The following is a 15,275-nucleotide window of genomic DNA, read 5'->3' as shown; positions in this document are numbered from 1 at the left end:
ACCAGAAGTGATTTTTCTATGACCAGAAGTGGTTTTGCTATGATCAGAAGTGATTTTGCTATGATCAGAAGTGATTTTGCTATGATCAGAAGTGATTTTCCTATGACCAGAAGTGATTTTCCTATGACCAGAAGTGATTTTGCTATGACCACAAGTGATTTTGCTATGACCAGAAGTGATTTTTTGTTCAACTTCTGTCCCAGAAGCAGTTCTGAAACTGCCGGGTTCCTGCTGCGGGCAGTTTTGCAATGCCCTGGAGGCTGAGCTCAGCCTGACTCCCGCACTGGGAGCACTCGTGTCCCTGCTTGGGCAATGCCTCTCCACACTTCTCCATCCCCATCCTTTCCCACTGCTGACTGTAGGAACAGGCAAGGGTTTTCCATGGACTCTTTCCAGAGACTATTGGAAGCTGAATTTGGAGCAGCCCCTGCCCATGGCCTGGCCATCCCCTGCCCACAGCACATCCCACATTCCCTGCGGAAATCCCCTGGGATGCTGGAGGGGGCCTGGATGAAGGACAGGGGCTGTCAAATCATTCCGAGTCCCAAGGGAACGTGGCTCATCCAGCAGCGCTGATGAAGGGAAAGGGAAATAAATGTATGGTAAAGCCTTTCGGAAAGGGTTGCTGGACCAGTGTGTCACAGGCTGCTCCAGCACATCAGCTGAGCTGCTTCCTTGGAAAAGTCCCCAAAGCAGCAGCTTCACCAGGGTCATGGGCAGGACCACAGAGGGACAAGGTTTGTGACTCTAAAAGGGGGTAAAAGCCTCATTCTGTGCCTGGTGCTTGGTGCAGGATTTAGCCTGGTGCCGCTCCTTGCAGGGTGATGGAGCACCCTGTGATGGGGCACCCAAACACGGCTTCACGCGGACATTGGATGCTCGGGATGGGGAAGGGTTCCCGTGACAGTGCTGATGGTGCCAATGGGTGGCATTGAGCCACAGTACCACAGAGATGCTGGCTCCCAGGGGATGGCTGGAGGAGACAGAGGGGGTTCCAGGGTGGTCCATCCGCTGGGTGTCTCTTTGTGCCTTAGCCCACAAGAGGAGCCTATCCCTACTTCACAGCATCCCTTATGGAGGATGCCCTGGTGACACTGGTCCATGGCACTAGCATGCTTGTTGGGGATGGGTTCCATGCTACACCTCTCCAAGCTGGTTCCTGTAGAGGAGCTGGGCTGCTTCTCACACAGAGCCGTGGAGCTGCTCTTTGTCCGAGATGCCACACTCCTCTTTGCTTGGGGATGGAGCTTTTCAGCTGAAGTTTTCATTGGGGTTCCTTCCAGTGCCTAAAGAGGCTACTAGAAACCTGGAGAGGGGCTTTGGACAAGGGATCATAGAATCATAGAACAGTTTGGGTTGGAAAGGACCTTAAGATCATCCAGTTCCAACCCCCCTGCCATGGGCAGGGACACCCCACACTAAACCATGGCACCCAAGGCTCTGTCCAACCTGGCCTTGAACACTGCCAGGGATGGAGCACTCACAACTTCCCTGGGCAACCCATTCCAGTGCCTCAGCACCCTCACAGGAAAGAATCTAAATTTCTCCTGTTTCAGTTTGAACCCGTTACCCCTTGTCCTGTCACTACAGTCCCTGATGAAGAGTCCATCCCCAGCATCCCTATAGCCCCCCTTCAGATACTGGAAGGCTGCTATGAGGTCTCCATGCAGCCTTCTCTTCTCCAGCCTGAACAGCCCCAACTTTCTCAGCCTACCTCCATACGGGAGGTGCTCCAGCCCCTGATCATCCTCGTGGCCTCCTCTGGACTTGTTCCAACAGTTCCATGTCCTTTTTATGTTGAGGACACCAGAACTGCACACAATGCTCCAAGTGAGGTCTCACGAGAGCAGAGCAGAGGGGCAGGATCACCTCCTTCGACCTGCTGGTCACGCTCCTCTTGATGCAGCCCAGGATACGGTTGGCTTTCTGGGCTGCGAGCGCGCACTGAAGCTGCCTCATGTTCATTTTCTCATCGACCAACACCCCCAAGTCCTTCTCCGCAGGGCTGCTCTGAATCTCTTCTCTGCCCAACCTGTAGCTGTGCCTGGGATTGCTCTGACCCAGGTGTAGGACCTTGCACTTGGCATGGTTAAACTTCATCAGGTTGGCATCAGCCCACCTCACAAGCGTGTCGAGGTCCCTCTGGATGGCATCCCTTCCCTCCGGCGTATCAACCGAACCACACAGCTTGGTGTCATCGGCAAACTTGCTGAGGGCGCACTCAATCCCACTGTTCATGTCACCGACAAAGATGTTGAACAAGACCGGTCCCAACACCGATCCCTGAGGGACACCACTCGTTACCTGTCTCCAGATGGACACTAAGCCATTGACCACAACTCTGTGTGCAGCCATCCAGCCAGTTCTTTATCCACTGAGTGCTCCACCCATCAAATTGATGTCTCTCCAATTTAGAGACAAGGATGTCGTGTGGGACAGTGTCGAACGCTTTGCACAAGTCCAGGTAGATGACGTCAACTGCTCTACCCCTGTCCATCAGTTCCGTAGCCCCATCATAGAAGGCCACCAAATTGGTCAGGCAGGATTTCCCCTTAGTGAAGCCATGCTGGCTGTCACCAACCACCTCCTTGTTTTTCATGTGCCTTAGCATGCCTTGCAGGAGAATCTGCTCCAAGAGTTTGCCAGGCACAGAGGTGAGACTGACTGGTCTGTAATTCCCCGGGTCATCCATTTTCCCCTTCTTGAAGATGGGGGTTATATTTCCCTTCTTCCAGTCATCGGGAACTTCACCTGACTGCCATGATTTTTCAAATATGATGGCCAGTGGCTTAGCAACTTCATTCGCCAGCTCCTTCAGCACCCATAGATGGATTTTGTCAGGTCCCATGGACTTGTGTACGTTTAGGTTTTTAAGATGGTCTCGAATCAGATCCTCTCCTCCCCTGGAGGGACAGGACAAGGGGAATGGCTTTAACCTGCCAGAGGGGAGATGGAGATGAGCTCTTAGGTGGAAACGCTTCTCTATGAGGGTGATGGGACACTGGAATGGATTGAATGGAGATGCTGTGGCTACAGTGTTCAAGGCCAGGTTGGACACAGGGGCTTGGAGCAAGCTGCTCCAGTGGAAGGGGTCCCTGCCCGTGGCAGGGGTTGGAGCTGGAGGAGCTTTAAGGTCCCTTCCAACCCAAACCACTCTGGGTTCTCTATTTGTTCCCTGCCTATTCTATGTTCATACCCATTGGCCCCACGTCTCCATCTGACGCCACCGGTGGTGCCAGCCATTGGATGAAGCAGTTATCTCCACCCATCCAGCTGTGGAAGGGGAGGCCGTGTGCACACAGATGCTCACATCTCCCTCTTGCTGCCACGAGCTGTGGTACATGCTGGGTGCAGAGAGCTGCCCTCCATGCGCCGTGGGTTGATGGATGGGTTTTGGCGCCTGATGCTTGCCTTCGTCCTTCAGCAAGCAAGTAAGTGCCAGGTGCTCCTTTTCCCTCAGCAATGGAAGGCCCATGGGGAGGTTTAGGCTGGTTTTAAGGACTCCTGGGAGAGCAGGGATGCGTGGGACCAGTGCTGCAGGATCCATGCAGGGATGTCCTAAGGATGTTGGGCAAACCATGGTGAAAGATGCCCAGCACGGCCCAGTGCTGGCCCCTCACTCTCCTGTGTGAATGAGTGACTGCACCAGCTCTCGGCTCCAGTCCATCTCCATCCAGCTGCTGCCAGATGTGCACCAGCGGCTGGGTTTGATGCGCTCCGCTCAGGGGCTGTTCCCCTTGTGTTGTCCCTGAGTTTTCCCTGCTCCCGCGGGTTTGTGGTGAGGAATTCAGGGCTGTTGGGAAGAGGGGACGCGTTCCGGCTCCTTTCAGGCAATGGGAGATGGGCAGAGACATTGGCTCTGCCCCGGCTCCCTCCCCGCAGCCTTGGGGAGGGTTTTGCCCCCGGATGAGCCCTGCCGTGTCCTTATCTACTGCTTCAGCAGAGCTTCCTTCAGCTGTCTCTGCCTGAGCAGCTTTTCCTTCCATGCGGTCAGAGATGCCTGGTTTGGGAACCCTGGGGTGAGGTGGGAGCGTTGGGCTCCCGCTGCCTTCCTGGGCCAGGATTGGTTCCCTTTCCAAGCATTGGGAACGCAGCTGCCGTCCGCAGCCCACACTAGGGAGCAATGACTTTAAATTGGGGATGGAAAGTCTTCTTCCTGCTTGGAAAAGAGGGAACCAGCTCCACATTTGGTGGAGAAGCTTTTGCCTGCTTAGAGCTTAATTTGGCCCTTGCAGGCTTGGTGCTGAGAGGAACCTTCCTGAGCTGTTGCAAGCTTCTTCTGGCACTTTCAGTTTGCACCTCAGGGCTCTGCCCCTTGAACTCCTCTGTACAAGGGAAGCTGCTTCACGAGCACTTTGGGGGATGTGAAAGTGCAAGTCCCGGTGTGGGGACCACAGAGTTACAAGGATCATTTATAACACAACGGAATCCCCTAATTGCTGCCATCACCCCGGTTCCTCGGGGCGCCAGGATCAGTGATGCAGCGTGCACCCTTATCCCAACGGATGCTCCAGAGGCTTTGTGTGTTTGCAGCCCGGAAACCCTCTCATCTGCTGGGCTGCATGAGGAGGGCAGTGCCCGGGGGGCCATGGGGGGATCCTGCCCCTCTGCTGCGCTCCGTGAGGCCCCCCCTGCATCCTGCATCTGGCTCTGGGGCAGCAGCACCAGAGGGACACGGAGCTGCTGCGAGGGCTGGGGCAGCTCTGCCATGGAGCCAGGCTGAGAGAGCTGGGCTGGGGCAGCCTGGACAAGAGAAGGCTCCTGAAGGGGAGACCTGAGAGCAGCTCCAGTGCCTAAAGGGGCTGCAGGAAACCTGGAGAGGGGCTTGGGACAAGGGCCTGTAGGGACAGGCCAAGGGGAATGGCTTGAACCTGCCAGAGGGGAGACTGAGATGAGCTCTTAGGCAGAAGCTCTTCCCTGTGAGGGTGCTGAGGCGCTGGCCCAGGGTGCCCAGAGAAGCTGTGGCTGCCCCATCCCTGGCAGTGCTCAAGGCCAGGTTGGAGCACCCTGCTCCATAGCATCATAGAATCATAGAATAGTCAGGGTTGGAAAGGACCTTAAGGTCATCCAGTTCCAACCCCCCGCTATGGGCAGGGACACCCCACACTAAACCATGGCACCCAAGGCTCTGTCCAACCTGGCCTTGAACAATGCCAGGGATGGAGCATTCACCACTTATCTGGGCAACCCATTCCAGTGCCTCAGCACACTTACAGTAAAGAATTTCTTCCTTAGAGCCAGTCTAAACTTCCCCTGTTTAAGTTCTAACCCGTTACCCCTTGTCCTGTCACTACAGTCTCTGATGAAGAGTCCATCCCCAGCATCCCTATAGCCCCCCTTCAGATACTGGAAGCTGCTCTGAGGTCTCCACGCAGCCTTCTCTTCTCCAGGCGGAACAGCCCCAACTTTCTCAGCCTGTCTTCATACAGGAGGTGCTCCAGTCCCCTGATCATCCTCGTGGCCTCCTCTGGACTTGTTCCAACAGTTCCATGTCCTTTTTATGTTGAGGACACCAGAACTGCACACAATGCTCCAAGTGAGGTCTCACGAGAGCAGAGCAGAGGAGCAGGATCACCTCCATGACCTTCTGGTCACGCTCCTCTTGATGCAGCCCAGGATATGGTTGGTTTCTGGGCTGTGAGCGCACACTGAACCTGGCTCATGTTCAGTTTCTCATCGAAAGAGCTTCCTTCCAGTGGAAGGGGTCCCTGCCCGTGGGGCTGGATGAGCTTTAAGGTCCCTTCAACCCAAAGCAATGTGATCCTGTGACGTTACCCGCAGTGGAACAGAGGTGCTGTGCGCTGCAGCCCTTGGGGCTCAGCCTCTCCGTGGTGTCACAGTGGGGGAGGTTTCCTTTCCACCCCAGGCCCCTTCCCCACATCCTGTCCCCGCTTCTCTCTCTCCCCAGTGCGCAGCACCAATGGGGCAGAGATGATCGGCGCCGTCGGCAGCTCCATCACCTTCCACCTCCAGAGCCTGGAGGGAGGAGCTGCAGCCTGGAGCTTTCACAACGAGGTCATCGTCACCGTGCGATTCGGTGACCCTCCTGAGGCCACCTTCTTTGATGACAGCTTCAAGCCCCGCTTGGCCTTCCCTGGGAACGGCAGCGCGCTCAGCATCTCCCGGCTGAGGTTGGAGGATGCTGGTACCTACACGGCGAAGAGCGCAGGGGTCAAAACCACCTTCACTTTGCACGTTTATGGTAGGAACCTTTCACCGCTGATTCTTTGCTTTATGCTTGGAGCTAAACAGGGGTTCTGAGAGCTCCCTGCGTCCCCCAGGGCAGCTGGAAGCGCCCACGGTGACCTGCACGGTGCAGAACTGCTCAGCCGGGCTCTGCCGCTACGCCCTGCACTGCACCGCGTCCGGAGCCGGCGCTGGCAACGTCTCCTATACCTGGAGCATGGGGAGCACACGGAGCCACGGGGCCACGGTGCTGGTGGAGGAGGCACCCTCGGAGGAGCCGCTTCTCACGTGCACGGCGCAAAACCCCGTCAGCAGCCGCAACGTCACGGTCAGCTCGCCCGCTGCCCTCTGTGCAGGTAACAGCCACGCAGAGACGCTGCGGAAGGGCCCCATCCTGTGCCCCGTGGCTCCAGCTTCCCCCCGAGCTGTGCTCTGGGGACAAAGAGAGGAACGCGCACCCCAGCACGGGCATTGACCTCTCTCCTGTTCTCTTCCCTCCCCGTGCTGCAGAAATCACAACCCAGCCTCCCACCAATGGTGAGCTCCCAGATTGTCCGTGTCCAGCCTTGCTCCTCCGTGCCTGAGTGTGCCCGAGTCTGTCCTGGCCAACTGGGGGCTTTGGGCAGAGTGGGCGCCCCTCAAAACCCGTGCTTTGGGATGGCAGCAGCAAAGCGATTCCTGCAATGCAGAGGCAGAGCCAAGGAGGGGCTGCAGGGGGGAGCCTGGCTCCGCATTTGATTTTCCAGTGGGGTTTTTCCCACCCATGGGGACCCCAGAAGGCAAAGGGACATCAGTGGGAAAAGCTGTGGCCATGGAGGGGCTGGAGCCAGAGCCTCCCTGCCACTGCTGTGCCGCTGCTCTATCTGCAGCATCACCCATCACCATGCAGCGCATCACCTCTTTTCCATGTTGGACCACGGAACAAGGGTCCCTGTGAAGCAGGGAAGGGCTCAGCAGGGTGTTGAAGCACGGCCGCGCCCGTTTCCCCCAGCTCTGGTGCTGGGAAGGACCAGATACACCCTGGGATGTTGTTACTGGACCTTGTTCTCTTTCCAGGCACCCACTCCAGCAGGGAGGCTGTGATTGTGGCCGCAGCGGTGGCCGGATCTGGAGTGCTTTTAGCATCAGTTATCCTCGCGGTCTGCTGCAGACCCAAAGGTGAGCAAACCCCGCGGGTGCCTGCGGGCCTGAGGGCCCCATCCATGAGAGTCCATCATGGCCCCGACACCCAAGGGGCTGCAGATGCCGGAGCTGAGGATGCTCCAGGGGGTTTGCTCTGGTTGCTGCTGCTGACAGAAGCCCCTGTATTGTTCTCCCCCAGGCTGGAGGATCTTCCATCTGCCTGCAGATGAGGCTGTGAACACAGGTAGGGCACTGGGGCTGCCCCAGGCACTTCCCTCCCTCCCTCCATCCCCCTTTTTCCTGGTGGGAACAACCCGGTTGCATTGAAAATCAGGAGGGAAATCATCCACTGCTGTGGCTTGGTACCAGAGCAGACCCCAACCTCCCCGAACCCTCACCCTGCATGCATGGAAGTGAGCTCCAAGAGGTGACCTCGACGAGGTTCCTGAGGCTGAAGCTCTGCTCTTCCCCAGTTCCCCGCTGGAAAACTTTGTGCCATCCCACCAAGAAGGAGCTGGGAGCACAGCCATGAGACCACCAAAGGATCGGGATGCTCAGGGCTGTTTTGTGACGCAGGCTCATGCCCATCGCTGCTACAATGGGGCCGGTGCCCAGCACTGACTCTTCTTCTTTCCATCCGTGGTTTTGTTGTTTCCATCCGCTCAAATAAAGCTGACACCAACGGGGGAACTCCTGCCTTGTCTTTTGCCTGTGCCTGGATGTCGGGGTGCCCTCAGCACCAGGACCATGGGCTCCTCCCACGCAGTCCTTGAGATCCAGCTCTTCCATCGGGAACTATGGGCAAAACGTCTCCCCGGAGCTCTCTGTGCCCTGCCTGAAGCCTGCATTGCTGTTCCTCCAGTGTTGCAAATGAGAGACACGGGAATTTTGGCCCCCAAATGGGATTATGAAGGATTTCAATCCTCTCCCCTCCTCTGATGGGCCAAAGGACGAGCTGATGCTGCCATGGTGGCAATGTCTGAAGGAGAGACAAATGCATCTCGCCCTCTGAAAGCAGCTGGGGATCTTGTATTGGAATGGGAAGAGCTGGTTTGCACTGGTGCACACTTCCACTGCCATCCTCTGAGCTGGAAGCAAGTGCCCTGCTCCCACCTCCCATGGGGCAGAAAGTGGGATGCAGAGCGATGCTTCACCTCCACCCAGACCCACATCAAAGCCCTCCAGCACCTCTTAGCTTGCTTTAAGCGGGGATTCCCACTCTTCTCATCCACCACAGTCCCTCGCTGACCTGCCCCTCTTTTCTCCTCGCAGAGGCCAGAGCAGAGTACACCACGGTGTATGCCCAGGTTGGCCCCTTCCAGCAGGTGAGTCTGTGCAGGCTCATCCCCATCCTCTGGGTACGTGGCTGGACCAGGATGCAGATCTGGGGGGGCCCTGCATGGGATGGGGATGACCTGGGGCCAGCAGCTGGGCAACCTCAACCTATGGGCTCCTCATGGGACCTTGTGCTGGGGCTGCCCCAGGAGCAGCCAGCGTGGCCACAGCCGCGTGTGCTTCCCAGTGCATCACCAGGGTCTCATCCCCAGCCCCACCAATCGTGGCTTCTTTGGCTCACCCAGGCTCTGGGATGCCTCCAAGCCCTGGAAACTCCTTTTAAAGCCTTTTCCCCAGGTCTACCTGCAAGATGGCTCCAAGACGACACCGACCCCCGGGGCTGAGACCTCCCAACCCACCCGTTCCACGACGCCGGGTACAGCCCAGGTGAGTCATGGCTTGTGGCCATCTCCCCTAAAGGGGCTCCAGCACCAAGCAAGGAGATGGGCAAGACCCCGGGGAGAGAGATGCAGCCCCTGGACCCACAGGCAGGAGCAGATGGGTCCCCACTAGGCTTTCTTGGGCTCCAGAGCATCAAACCAAGCCCATGGGTCCCCTCTCTCTTGCCAATGGAGGGATTGGGTTCTGTGAGCCCAAGCAAAGCTTTTGTCCCTTTGTGATTGCAGACGGATGATGAGAAGATGGGCAAGGGCCTGCCGGGCTGCTGCGGGCAGGAGCAGAAAACCCTCTACTCATTGATCAACTGATGCGAGCCCACGGCACTGCTCCGGTGTGCTCTGAGTGTGGCGCTCCTCCCATTGCTCCCCTCTCTGGAGAGGAGAAGGGTCATGGGATCATGGAATCATGGGGTCATGGAATCATGGCATCAACTGGGTTGGGAAAGACCTTTAAGATCATCAAACCCAACCATTCCCAACACTGCCAAAGCCACCACTGCCCCATGGCACTGAGGGCTTTTGTCTACATGGCTTGGGAACACTTGCAGGGACGGTGCCTGCAGCCCTGCCCTGGGCAGCCTGTGCCAATGCCTGAGCACCCTCTGGGGCAGGAATTGTTCCTCAGCTCCATCTAAACCTGCCCTGGTGCAGCTTGAGGCCGGTTCCTCTTGTCCCATCCCTTGTTCCTTGGGAGCAGAGCCCAGCCCCTCCTGGCTCCATCCTCCTCTCAGGCAGTTGTAGGGCGCGATCAGGTCCCCCCTGAGCCAGAGCTGTGGCTGCAAGTCCAATGCTCCCAGTGCAAGGATGAGAGCTGATGCTCCTGATGGGCCACAAAGATGCTCTCAATGGCTTTAACCTGCCCGAGGGGAGACTGAGATGAGCTCTTAGGCAGAAGTTCTTCCTTGTGAGGGTGCTGAGGCGCTGGCACAGGGTGCCCAGAGAAGCTGTGGCTGCCCCATCCCTGGCAGTGTTCAAGGCCAGGTTGGACACAGGGGCTTGGAGCAAGCTGCTCCAGTGGAAGGGGTCCCTGCCCGTGGCTTTGGATGAGCTTTAAGTTCCCTTCCAACCCAAACCATTCCAAGCTTCTATGATTCTATGATTCCTGGGATTCACCCTGCTGCACCTCGGAGTTCAGAGCCTCCCAATGGAGGCTGGGAAGAGCTGAGGAGCCTCCTAACACCCTTTCTTCCTGTTTCTTTGCCTTATACTTCTCAACGTGGCAAATACTTTGACTGCTTCATTTGATGGATCACCCAAGAGGGAGCAAGGATAGCGCTTGGCGGTGGAAAGCTGAAGATGGAAACTCACCTGCATTCACCCAGGAGCACACTCGGGTGCTGCCCTTTCAGTTCTGGTCCTGCTGGGGACCTTGCAGACCTCACAGCCCCAGCACCGTGCTTTATGCCAGCAGCAAGCGGTTCGTGGTCCCCGAGATGCTGTCATGGTCCATAGGCAGGAGATGATGCAGCCTGGGGGCGAACAGGACAAGGAACGTAGCTGATGCTGTTCCACTCCACTCCTTCGATGTGTTTGAAGATGAGGTTTAGTTCTTGGATGAAGTATTTGTATGGAAGCTTTAGGAGGAGAGCAGCTTCCCAAGAGATGCAGGGATGCTGCGCAGCGCGCTACTGGCTGCATCCCACCAGGATGCTTTCCTGCAGCAGTGCCTGCGTGGCTTCACCCAGAGCTGGGATTTACCAAAGCAGGAGATGCCCAATGAGCAGAACATGGGGCACCGAAATCCCTGCTCCCCAAATCCCCCCCCAGAGCCAGCAACAGAGCCCAGCTCCCACATTGGCACCAATTTTCCGGTGCTGCCAGACAATGGGAAGCCTCTTCCTGTGCCGCTTCCCTCTGCTCTTTGTCTTGTCTGTGTAGATAGTAAATTATTCAGGGATGAAACTGGAGACCTCTTGGAAGTGCCTGGCACAGGGGAGCTCCAGGAATAAAAATGCCAGGCACATCCGAGCTCAGTTTCTGTCTGCGTACAATCTGAGGTGGAACCAGGTCATTTTTGGCAGTGATTTCTTCGCTCTCTGCATTTTCACAATAGGCGTTTGAGTTTCTCCAATCCACGCTGATCAATTAAAAACACACCCCATGGATCAAGCCTTTGACCCATGCATTGGCCGTATGGCACCAAATTTGCCCTTGTAACCCCAATCCCCAGCCTGGACAAGGCATAAACCAGCGGTGATGGCACCGTGGACCGGTCCAAAGGGAGCCGGGGCAGCGCTGGAGCATCACCGAAGCATCACCTCCTGCTTTGCCCGTGTCATGGGATCTATCCCTTATGCCAGTCACAGCCCAGGGAGGGATGGTTTCTGGCCATTAATCACCCTATTTCAGCGCCAGCACCTTTGAGCTCACAGGAAGCCGTTGGTGGGGCAGAAAGGGGAAGGAAGACATTGCAAGGGGGAGCAGTGGAAGGGGAGGATGGAGCCCCGAGGCGTGGGGATGGGCTGGCTCTGCATGGCAGTGCTCTGCTCCGGAGCTGGTGAGTGGGGTTCTGGGGGGCTCCCTCCATCTATGGGGCTGGGGGAGGAGGAAGAGGAGGAGGAAGGGGCGATGTGAAGGCAGCGGGTGTGTGACCACGGTGCCTGCTCAGGGGTCCCTTTGCAGCAGGGCAGGATGCTCCCCTGGACATTGCATGGGGGGAAAGGCTCAGGCCATGGCTTTACGGTTTGGCTGGGGTCTGGCTCATGTGCAGGGGTTGCACTGGGGTTCCCTGGGCTCTCCCAGCATTGATTTGGGCCCCAAATCCCCACCCTGGGCTCCTTCTGCCCAGCCCTTTGCTGGCCAAGGAGCAGGGATGCTCATTGACCACCCGGCCCCTTGCTTGTCCACATCTCACCATGGGCTGTGTTGCTTGAGGGCCCTGTTCCACCACCACAGAGTACCCCTTGGTGCTGGCACCGCAGGCGGTTGCCCAACATCAGTGGGACGCTGCTGGCAGCATGGCCCTGCACAAGTTCCAAGGCTTTGCCAGCATCCACCACGGCAACGCCACCGGTAACATCCTCTTCCTTAGGGGGTGTTTGTCTCAGTGTGAGCGTGGCGGGAGGGCGATGCCATGGATCCATTGGCATCCCTTGGTCCCGGGTCCTGAGGCCTCTCCCTGAGCCGTGGTGCTGTGGTGCAGGCTGAGCTCCTGGTGTGGGACCACAGTGGTGCAGCCACCGGCTCTGCAGCCCCATTCCCACTCCATAGGGGCAGTTTTGGTGTGGGGAGGCGTTGACATCAATTGACGCCCCTCATTCCCAGCTCTGTTCCTCAAAGAGGATACAGACCATGGTGATGATGGCCTGGAGCTGCTGACAGACCCCAACACAACCACTGGGGATACGGACGAGCTGACAACGTGGCCAACAGCCTCCCCAAGCCCTCCTTGGAGCAGGGACCCCGTCACCACCACCGTGCTGCCACAAAGAGATGCTGCAGGCAACAAAACACGTGAGTGCCATGGAGGAAGGCAAAGGTGCAGCTTGGGAATGTCCTGCATCCCCCCAGAGACCTTTTGCCACATCCCTTTGGCCATCCGCAGGCAGCCTGGCCACGTTCCCTATCTCTTCCCTTAGGAAACGCATCAACTCTTCCCATCAAGTACTGGTCCCCTGCCATCTTTGTGGTGGTTGCTCTGCTCGTGCTCTTCTTCACCTACCGATGGACCAAGGGGGAAGGTGAGGGCCCCATCGGGCCGTGGCTGCCCCCGGTTTGCTCAGCAGCGCGTTGGGTTGGCAGGAAGAGGTAACAGCCACCTCCCAACCCACATCCTCAGAGCAGCCACTTGCTCTGGTGCAGCTGGGTGAGCTCTGGGTGCGTGCTGGAGCAGGGGGGACACTGCTTAGCCCCATGGTGGGGCTTCCCCCTTGCTCAGTTTGGCTTTAAAAGCCCAGGTTTTAACCCATAACTCCCTTTTCTGCCCCGTTGTGCACCTCGTGGGGCCAGCTCTGCCCTTTGCTCTAACACAAAGCTCAGGCTCAGGTTTTCCTCCTCCTGCAAACCCCAAAGCTCACATCTCAGGAGGGTTTCTAAAGCCCTTGCAAAGCTGTTGTAACCCCTACGTCTGCCCCGGCCGCAGGGACCCGGGACCGAGCCACCTCCTCCAACGACTCCTCAGGTGAGATGTGCTCACCCTGAGCCTTGGACCCTCCTTGACATGGGCTCAGCGCCGTGAGCCGCATCCCAGCTCCTTGCCTTGCAGATCTGGGAGCCCTGGATGCCACCAGCACCCCCAAAGCCGCTGCTGCCCAGGTGAGCCGGGAGCCCCGCACGGTCCAGGCAAGCCCCAGCCTGTGCCTCGGTTTCCCCACCCGGAGCGGGAGCACCCAGCACCCAGGGATGAGGATGCTCAGCGCAGCTCCTCAAGCAGCGCCTCTTGCAGGAGGAGAGGAAAGAGCCAGAGAAACCCCGAGCCCTGGAGCGCACTGAAACCACCTTCAGCGAGCAGCACCCCCAGGTACTGCACCCCAAAGCACTGAGCCCCACTGCTGGGGTGGGGGGACACTGCACCCCCCCAAGCATCTCATTCTGCTTCTCCCCAGCCCGATACCCCCCCAGCTACCAGCGGTCCCCATTGCTCCGGGGAGCCCGGTGCCGATTGAGTGTTCCCAGTGGCTTCCAGCCATTCCCGGGGAGCCTGAGGCCACCCAAAGGGGCAGCGTGAGCACTGGGACGGGAAGATGCTCCAAGCATCGTGTGCCCCCTTGGCCCTAACCCTATGGATGGGAATGGGGACCTGCGTGGGACGTGGGGCTTGGGATGGCCGAGCTGGGCACAGCTGAGCCAATAAAGACAGATTTCACCCCAGAACCCCTGCGCTTTCCCTGCTGGGGAGGAAGCCCCCCCCAGCCCCATTGTCACCTTTTCCCCATGGCTTGGTGCGGAGCAGAGCTGGCGGTGACAGCGAAAGGTGCAAAAGGCAAAGGAAACGCCAACGCTGGGGGGTGAATCAGCACTGCAGGGGGGCCCCCCATAAATCCGGGTGTGTGGGGTGCAGGTGGGTGCTGGGGGGGGCAGGGGTGTCCCAGTGAGGTGACCACAGGGGCAGGAAGAGGCTCTGCAGCCCCCCGGGGAGAGGTGCAAAAGGGAGCTCAACCCCCAGTAAAGGGGTTGGGAACTTGGGAATGGGCATTTCAGCAGCCCCAAACCCTTTGCCATCAACCCCAACTGCCTTGGTCCCCCAAAGCCTTGTTCCTCCAAACCCTGTCCCCCATAAATCCCAAATCCCTGCAACCCCCAAGCCCTTGGTCCCATCAGACCCCAAGGTCTGTGCTCAAGGGGCTGGACATTTGTGCCTGCACCAGTGGAAGGCTGCCCTGGTTGGACCCGCATCAGCTTGAAGATCCCTCCCAACCCAAACCAGGCTGGGATCCTGTGATTCTATAAATCCCAGATCCCTGGTCCCCACAAGCCCCCAACCTTGACCCCACACCCCCAAACCCTTGGCTCCATGGATTCCAAGCCCTTTTTCCCATAGAACCCCAAAACCTTGGCTCCAGAAACCCCTTGACCCTTTAGACCCCAACCCTCAAGCCCTTGGTGCCCATAAACACTAAACCTTTGGACCCTCCTAAACCCCAACCCCTGTAAAGCCCAAACCTTTGGCTCCTAAAACCTCAAATCCTTCATCCCTCAACCCCCAAATCCATGGCCCCATAGACCCGAAATCCATGGCCCCCCCCAACCCCAAGCCCTTGTCCTGCACCGAGGATAGGATGAGGTTCTCTCTCAGCGCATCTCTTGAGCAGGGACCTAAGCCTGCTTCTTCAGCCCAAAGCATTGGCATGGAAGAGAAAATCACCATCACCATCATAATCATTAAAAAAAAGTCAAAAAAGGGTTTATTTTTTATATATATAAAAAAAATTTGTACAATTTTAGTTCCTCTATGAAAACCAGAAACCAACCAAACTTCTACCACGGCCGCACGGCTTCGAGCCACTGCAAACTGCAAAACCAAGCTTTTTATATATTAACAAACCCCCCCAATTTTACACTTTACAACTTTCTACACGCATGCACAAGGGCTCGGCTCGGCGGAAACGCAACAACAAACCCCCCCCAGGAACAAACCCCAAAATGAACCAAAAAAGAAGGGTTTCTTCTGAAACGCCAAGTGGAAAAATCCCTTCCTTTCCCCCGGCCGACCCCCCCGCACTCACCAAAGTCATCTCTTTGCACTGAAACACCCCAAAATGGGCTCCTGCTGGAGCGGGGGGGGGCAGGGGGTGA

The 15,275-nt window shown here is 57.5% G+C and overlaps 2 protein-coding genes across 6 annotated transcripts; both read left to right on the top strand.

Annotated features, from left to right (window-relative positions):
* The first annotated feature begins 3,320 nt into the window (after positions 1–3,320).
* LOC308230402 (SLAM family member 5-like) lies at positions 3,321–11,068 on the top strand. Of its 4 annotated transcripts, XM_080635100.1 has the most exons (10): positions 3,321–3,431; positions 5,909–6,202; positions 6,282–6,542; positions 6,697–6,723; positions 7,243–7,344; positions 7,508–7,552; positions 8,581–8,633; positions 8,929–9,030; positions 9,270–9,373; positions 10,300–11,068. In XM_080635100.1, the coding sequence occupies exons 1-9, from the start codon at positions 3,368–3,370 to the stop codon at positions 9,348–9,350; spliced, it is 1,029 nt and encodes a 342-aa protein (XP_080491226.1). In that variant the 5' UTR covers positions 3,321–3,367; the 3' UTR covers positions 9,351–9,373; positions 10,300–11,068. The 4 variants fall into 4 exon arrangements, with proteins under 4 accessions (XP_080491226.1, XP_080491227.1, XP_080491225.1 ...); XM_080635101.1 differs by having other exon boundaries at positions 8,941–9,030; positions 9,270–11,068; XM_080635099.1 differs by having other exon boundaries at positions 9,270–11,068.
* A 373-nt stretch (positions 11,069–11,441) lies between these two features.
* LOC308230334 (uncharacterized protein) lies at positions 11,442–13,826 on the top strand. Of its 2 annotated transcripts, XM_080634978.1 has the most exons (7): positions 11,442–11,538; positions 12,306–12,494; positions 12,620–12,721; positions 13,123–13,161; positions 13,246–13,295; positions 13,426–13,500; positions 13,586–13,740. In XM_080634978.1, the coding sequence occupies exons 1-7, from the start codon at positions 11,478–11,480 to the stop codon at positions 13,643–13,645; spliced, it is 576 nt and encodes a 191-aa protein (XP_080491104.1). In that variant the 5' UTR covers positions 11,442–11,477; the 3' UTR covers positions 13,646–13,740. The 2 variants fall into 2 exon arrangements, with proteins under 2 accessions (XP_080491104.1, XP_080491103.1); XM_080634977.1 differs by having other exon boundaries at positions 13,426–13,826.
* The last annotated feature ends 1,449 nt before the right edge of the window (positions 13,827–15,275 follow it).

This window comes from Psittacula echo, assembly GCF_963264785.1.
Source record: "Psittacula echo genome assembly, chromosome: 26".
NCBI classification, from domain to species: Eukaryota; Metazoa; Chordata; class Aves; order Psittaciformes; family Psittacidae; genus Psittacula; species Psittacula echo.
This window is presented reverse-complemented; position numbering and strand designations above follow the sequence as displayed.

What these genes read in the sequence shown, in the direction of transcription:
- LOC308230402 (XM_080635100.1), top strand. Translation starts at nt 3,368, where the DNA reads ATGCGCCGTGGGTTGATGGATGGGTTTTGGCGCCTGATGCTTGCCTTC. An exon ending in AACCCAGCCTCCCACCAATG is followed by an intron (nt 6,724 to 7,242) that starts GTGAGCTCCCAG and finishes TTCTCTTTCCAG; the next exon opens with GCACCCACTCCAGCAGGGAG. An exon ending in AGATGAGGCTGTGAACACAG is followed by an intron (nt 7,553 to 8,580) that starts GTAGGGCACTGG and finishes TTCTCCTCGCAG; the next exon opens with AGGCCAGAGCAGAGTACACC.
- LOC308230334 (XM_080634977.1), top strand. Translation starts at nt 11,478, where the DNA reads ATGGAGCCCCGAGGCGTGGGGATGGGCTGGCTCTGCATGGCAGTGCTC. An exon ending in TGCTGCAGGCAACAAAACAC is followed by an intron (nt 12,495 to 12,619) that starts GTGAGTGCCATG and finishes CTCTTCCCTTAG; the next exon opens with GAAACGCATCAACTCTTCCC. An exon ending in CCAAAGCCGCTGCTGCCCAG is followed by an intron (nt 13,296 to 13,425) that starts GTGAGCCGGGAG and finishes CGCCTCTTGCAG; the next exon opens with GAGGAGAGGAAAGAGCCAGA.